The sequence below is a fragment of the Chlamydomonas reinhardtii genome, chromosome 2 (assembly GCF_000002595.2).
Source record: "Chlamydomonas reinhardtii strain CC-503 cw92 mt+ chromosome 2, whole genome shotgun sequence".
Lineage (NCBI taxonomy): Eukaryota > Viridiplantae > Chlorophyta > Chlorophyceae > Chlamydomonadales > Chlamydomonadaceae > Chlamydomonas > Chlamydomonas reinhardtii.
In genome coordinates this window covers 4,996,010-5,002,494 of record NC_057005.1, presented here as the reverse complement: position 1 = coordinate 5,002,494, position 6,485 = coordinate 4,996,010, and the positions used below count along the sequence as shown (strand labels likewise).

Below are 6,485 nucleotides of genomic sequence, written 5' to 3'. Positions count from 1 at the left end.
GCTGCCCCATCACTTACAACAAAGACTTTACTCGTCTTGCCTTGCCCTTGCTGGTCTATGACGGTGTCCATGACTTTCTTGCCCTGGGCACCCCGTCACTAACCCAGCATCGGAGTGCGGGGAAACGCGCGGAGCCCTGGCCTGGTCCCTAGGGAGCACCGCGGCATGGGCCTTGGTGGGTATGATCACCCGCTGGCTCGTGACACCAATCCTAGCCCCTCCTCTTATCTTCAACGCGGGGTGCAACAGCAGCGCATTCGTGCGCTCCTCCCGCCTGATGCTTGACGGCGACCCGCAACCAGCAGCATTCCTGGGCGACTGCAGCCATTCCTAGGCGACTGCAGCCAGCGGTGACGGAGGGCTGGAGGCGGCAGTGCCCCCCCCTCGCCTCCGGCTTACTCCCCGCACCCCTCCTGCCTCTGCCTCCCGCGGGGCCTGCGGCACCCCTTTAGCTTCGCCGTCATTCAGTTAAGCAGCGCTCCCTCATTAGGAACGCCCTCCGCGCCCGGGAACAGTTTGCCATACGGATTACTAACGCTGTCTAGCCAAACTCGCTTTCGCCACGGCTGAATTATGGGCATATGGATACCTCTATGGGAGCACAACAGCTGATTGCTGCACTCTGTGTGCAGAGTCCTCGGGCCTGTTACATGCCACCAGCGCTTTTCATGGCAGGCGTATATTTACTGGACTAAGGTGTAAGGAATCGACCATGCGAGGTACACCGTGCGTGTGCGTCGCTGCGCACGAAGATATGGGATATCTGCATGGGGAGCCCGTTGAACAAGTGGTTGCGAAGCCCAAGTAAGTTCGGCTGCAAGTCTTTCCCAGCTATGTAACCTGGGCATTCGGGCACACTTAGACTGTATGAGAGACTGAAAATTTTATTGCAGACTAGAGCGCCCTTCAATTCTCAGTGAGAATGCTCCGGTGCTTTGGTGGTGGCTCAGGTGGCCAGCTTTCCAAAGCTTCCAAGGCCTCGTCTGGTGCACCGCGACCAACACCACGGGACAGCTGTGAAAGCGCTGTTATCGAGGCGCGCATTAGTAGCGAACGAACAATTACAGAGCAAGCTTCGCTTCAAACAGCAGTATCAGCACAAGTGAACGAAGCGCCCATTATACGTGCACCCAGTAGCGACGGTCCACCCTCGGCGGACGCTGTGGCGCACCCTCCGCCGCAGCACGCCCCGTCACCGTCCAACAGGCTGCCAAAGGCCGCCAGCACCGATGCCGGCGGCACTAGTGAACCACAACCACCACCAGCACCTGCGTCAGAACCAGCACCAGCAGCAGCAACACCTGCAGCTGCTGCTGCGCCGGCTGTTGCCGCACAGGTGGACTGCAGGCAGCCGCCTGCAGCTGCGAGCACATCGGAGCAGCCTGCCAGTCCAGCACCGCGCTCTGCGTCACCCGCTGTCGCTGCTCCTGCTGCTCCCGCTGCTCCTGCTGCTGTCAGCGCCACTGGCGCAGGCACAAGCGCGGCTCCGCGCGGCGCGGCCTTCGAGGAGGCGCCCCTGAAGCAGTCATCTGCTCTCTCAGCAGCCGCCTCGTCATCACAACCCGCACACCACGGCCTGGCCGCGTCACCCCTCATCAAGGACATGAGCCCGGAGAGCGTCAGCACCTGCAACCCCGTAAAGATTATGGAGGGGGTGCGGCTGCAGCCTCGGGAGCTAGGGCGCGGCAGCTTTGGCGTGGTGGTGCTGGGCAGCTTTCACGGCCAGGCGGTGGCGGTCAAGGTGATGCTCACCAGTGGGCTGGACCGATCCGCGCTGCGGGAGCTGCTGCTGGCGCCTTCGCTCGTGCACCCCTGCCTGGTCATGGTGTGTTTGGGTTCGGTGGCGCGGGGCTGGGCGCGGCGGTGTGGGGGACAATGGAACCGGGTCTGGGGCCCGGCAAGGGCTCAAGGGACGTGCTACCACAGCTGGGAGGTGCGTGGGAGCTCGGTGACGTGGCACACGGCGGTGGCGCCGTTCATATCGCAATGTTCCGCCACCCGGCCGCCAACCAGCACTGTATATCGCTGGAGATGACAGCAGCAGTCGTGCGACGTGCCTGCCGTACACCGTGTTTGCAGCGATGAGTTATCCACACGGCCTTCCTGTTTGGCTGTGTGAACCTGCAGACGTACACGAGCCGGTGTGCTGAGGTCACGCACGAGTTCTTTGACTTCTTAGAGGGGGCGCGGTGAGTGGGACGGTGTGCGGGGCGGGTACAGGGAGGAGTAAATGTTTGTTGCCGTGGCTTTCCGCGGTACCCGTCGGAACTGCTCTTTGATGTCGTTGAATGCCGCCACGGCGCGGTTGAGCCCTAGCTAACTAGGCATTGCGACTATACACGCAGGAATGTGAGCGGTATCACTCACGACACCAGCCAGCCGCGCACCCTGTTGCCGGCGCCGTTCATCTCGGGTGCGTGCGTGGGGCTAACATGCGTGTCGGATTGCTCTGGTATGCCGTGCGCGGTCTTGAGGACGCGCAACGGGCAGGCTGGCCGGTGCGCACGCCCGCTTGTCCTGCTATCCTTCTTCTCCTGACACTTGCATCTGCCGCCTTGAAGCCTTGCTGCGTTTCCCTCACTCGACGCATCCGGACGCCCAGGGGACGGCTTCGGTGACCCCGACCACCACATGCGGGGCTGCGGCCTGGACCCCATGTTCCTTCTGCACCAAATCCTACACGACCTGCGGGTGAGCCTGCACGCACGTGCTTGCGATAGGCCGACGGGCCCCAACAGCTAACTTGCGGGGATGAGCCGCGGCTGCCCCTCGCTCCTCACTCCACAGTTCCTGGTTGTGTGATCTGCATCAATAGCTTGCAACTTACGGGCGGCGGACAGGCTGTGGCTTCCCTTGTCATTCACTGCAGCCGGTCTGCACGCCCGCCCGCACTTACACGCTGCAGGCCACTACTGGGCAGATGCTGGTGCTGACGGTGCAGGAGTACTGCAGCAAGAACACACTCCTGAACGCAATATCCAAGGGTGGGTGAGCGGCCGGTGGCAATCTAGCATCTGAGCGGGCATGGGCACGCGAAACAGCCATGCGCACGGGGAACACGCAAACCGTTGTGCCACCAGTACGCGCAATGACAGTACCTTAGGCGAAGAACCTTGTTGTTGCGTGCCTCCAGGGGTCTTCCGGGAAGGAGAGCGCTGGGACGGGCGCGTGGCGCTGCGGGCGCTGCTCCGGACTGCGTCCGAGGTAGCGCGCGGCTTGTGGCACCTGCACGACAACGGCATCGTGCATGGCGACATCAAACCGGCAAACATCCTGCTGGCCTCCTCCGGGGAAGACCGGCGCGGCTTCACAGCCAAGGTGCGCCCCCAACTGAACTGAACTCCACCAGCCGACACACAACCAAGCTCAGGCATGTTAACACACGCACGCACAAGTGCAAACGCTTTACACCGAATTTATCCGCGTCCTGTGCTGCTGCTTGCAGCTGGCGGACTTCGGCCTGGCCCACCTGCTGCCCACTGCCGCCAACAGCATCAGCACTGAGGCCTTTGGCTCAGTGGCGTACATGGCGCCGGAGTCCTTCAACGGCAAGGTCGGCCGCGCCACCGACATTTACAGCTTCGGCGTGACACTGTGGCAGATGCTGACGGGCGCGCTGCCGTTCCGCGGCATGAAGCCAGGTAGGAGCATTGCGTTGAGGCGAGCAGTCATCAAGGGAAGGCTATAGGGAAGAGCGGAGATATGCGTGGCAGGGGCGGGAACCAGTGTCTGGCACTGCACATGTCGAGCGTGTTCGCCTCTTGTACGTATGATGACAATGAATGGCGGGCCGGGTCTCTGTGTGCGCTGCACTGCTCCCTACAACCTGCCTCTGGCTAACGAACACCCATGCCTGCCGACCCCTGACTCTGCACTCCCTGCACAGCTCAAGTGGTAGCGGGCGTGCAGAGCGGCAAGCTGCAGCTGGTGTGGCCGGATGTGCCGCCCATGGCGCGGCGGCTGGTGGCGGTGGGCCGGCGCTGCGTGGCGCACAAGCCAGGCGACCGGCCCTCCGCCGGGCAGCTTCTGGAGGAGTTGACCACCACAGAGAGGGACCTACGCAGCCTCGCTCCGGGCGCGCCGCCGCAGCAGCGCAGCTTCCCTCCGTCCACGGACCAGTCGGGCTCCTCGAGGTGCTCCTCGTCCGCGAGCACGGCGGCTGCCGCGGCTGCTGTGAGTTACGCGGTCGTGCCGCAGCAGGTGGCGTGGCAGCAGCTGCAGGCGGGGGTCGGGGACGCGCCGCACCCACCGTACCAGCCGGTGGCGGGCTCGGAGCCGCGCCTGCCCATGGCGGTACCGCTATCGCAGCACACACCTGCCGGGCGTGCGGCTGTGTACGCAGGCCCGCGCTATACGTGACCGCAGCAGGAGGGTCTGGGCGTTACTGCAGCAGCAGAACGCGTCACTTGACAGCGGTAAGGTTCACACGCGAGAAGGACCGACGGAAGGTGGACCACGGGTGGACTTGGTCAGGGTATGGTTGGACGTAAGGTCACTTCGTGTGCCCATGCCCGCGTCTTGCCGACTTGTATGTCAGATTAGCCAGATACGGACGGACAAGTCTGGAGCATGCAAGGCAAGTCCACAGCGACATGGCACACATTATGACCTGCCGGCGCACCCAATATGGGTGATTGACATGTACAGTATAATTGCTGTCGTTAAATGCATGCATTTTTGTTTTCGGAGCGTCCAGCCGCTGTGCTTCCCGCCAGCGGGCCGTTTTATAGTGAGAGCAGGAACAGGCATGACAGACCTTGTGCATCAATTTGGATGTCGGCCTCCGTGGGGACACGGAGGGCCTGCTGGCAAACCCTAGCTCACGTGGCGGTTACACTGTGCTATATGGCATTATGTATGGCGAGTTCTATCTACTTGTCTGTCCGACGTGACCTCCTTCTTGTTTCACCCTATAACTGTGTCAATGCGCTAGCTTCTTGCATTAATTATTTGTGTAGAGCATGTTATAGTTGGAGAGCGAAGACTTCTGGTACTGCAATTGGCATGGCTGAAAGGAGGGACAGACCGCATGCTGTGCACCTTGGGAAGCGCACGTAGCGGGCTGTGACGCCCTAGAGCGGCACTTCCGTTGAGCCGCACGCACGAGGCCGTTGGTTGCTAGGGCCCTAACGAATGCGCTCGCAAGGCTGCAATCATGATAATTTATATAGGTTTCAAGGATTGTGGGCGGTTGATTTACAAAGTTTTTGGGCTGAGCCCCAAGAGCGAAGCGATCAGGTGGGGCGCAGCCCCCCAGGATCAAACCTGTCCGTGCGGACCTGCGCCAGCAAAAAGTATCATGCTGGCGCGAACCGCGGCTGCCACGTTTTAATATTTGCTATTGCCCTCTATTGCAAGGGGCGGTTGTGGCACGCGGACGACAGCACGTGGGGTGTTGTGTGACTCAACTGCCAGCACAGATCCATGCCAAACCAAAACCATTCCCAGTGTACCACCTGGGGTACCAAAACGGCTCGGGGCCCACCATCCCCACTAATCCACTATTTTCAACCGCCCGTGCATCCGCCCGTGCAACCGCCCGTGCGCCGGTGCGCGCAACATGTCTGTCACTCTCCGAGCCACATGACGGTCTGACAGTGGCAACTGGCAATTATCTGGGAGGTGCTGCACCATGTATTCGCATTCGATGGTCTCTGTGAGCTTGCACACTCAGATTGTCCCCACAAACACATAGTAGGCCTGTGCGGTTTGCGGAGTCCTATGTTTGCGCTGTTCTATGCTAGCCATACACAAAGAGTCTACACCTACACTGAACTCAACTTGTCGGTACAGTAACTCCGGCGTCCGACCAGCCATGCACTCCTGCTCTGCCGCTGCAAACTGTTTGCTGTCTGCTTGGGGTATGGGCGAAAGCTGCACCCTATGGGACCTCGCCAACCTGCCTGAACCCTGTCCCATCACACACCTACACTGAACTCAAACGGAGGCTAATGCACGAAGCTCCAGGGCAGAGGCATGGGGGAGGCCAACTTCATCCCCCCCCCCGCCAGCCTGTGAAGACCGACAGTCTAGCCGTCTAGGTGTTATGGTCGTATTATGGTCGAGCTCTAACGCGTCACGAAACCAGACGAAGTGCTGGTGCTGGCTGGGTGTGTCTGTATGGTGTTGGTGTGTTGTCGCGCTCGGTGGCGGCCCTTGTGTGTCGGCATGGGGGCTGGCCGGCGTGGAGCAGGGAGGCTGGCCGGCTTGGGGTCGCGCTAGCGCGCCGTTGTGGTGAGGCGTGGGACTGCGTGGAAGTTGGGAGACTGGCAAATCGACCCCGGCTATGTTCAGGAGATGAGGCAGTTTTGAAACCTTCGGCCTCAGACATTGCACCAACATGGCGTGGGCGCAGCCCACTTTTCCCTTGTCCCAGGGGGAGAGCCATCTGTCTTGTCTTCCCCTGGCTGCCTGGCAGCGTTGCACGGCGATGGTGTCCGCACAAGGCGACAGGCAACTTCGAATCGACACTTGCCATCGGCCGG

General features: G+C 61.3%; 1 protein-coding gene across 1 annotated transcript; it reads left to right on the top strand.

The window, feature by feature from the left end:
- The first annotated feature begins 892 nt into the window (after positions 1 to 892).
- On the top strand, positions 893 to 6,478 carry CHLRE_02g104201v5 (uncharacterized protein). The gene is made up of 8 exons (XM_043059769.1): positions 893 to 1,825; positions 2,128 to 2,189; positions 2,346 to 2,413; positions 2,603 to 2,691; positions 2,906 to 2,984; positions 3,134 to 3,318; positions 3,446 to 3,641; positions 3,887 to 6,478. The coding sequence occupies exons 1-8, from the start codon at positions 923 to 925 to the stop codon at positions 4,357 to 4,359; spliced, it is 2,055 nt and encodes a 684-aa protein (XP_042927403.1). The 5' UTR covers positions 893 to 922; the 3' UTR covers positions 4,360 to 6,478.
- Positions 6,479 to 6,485: the final 7 nt, after the last annotated feature.

Bases quoted from the DNA above. Each gene is read 5' to 3' on its own strand.
- CHLRE_02g104201v5 (XM_043059769.1), top strand. From the start codon at position 923: ATGCTCCGGTGCTTTGGTGGTGGCTCAGGTGGCCAGCTTTCCAAAGCT. The intron at 1,826-2,127 runs GTGTGTTTGGGT...GTGAACCTGCAG, and splicing joins TGCACCCCTGCCTGGTCATG to ACGTACACGAGCCGGTGTGC. The intron at 2,190-2,345 runs GTGAGTGGGACG...CTATACACGCAG, and splicing joins GACTTCTTAGAGGGGGCGCG to GAATGTGAGCGGTATCACTC.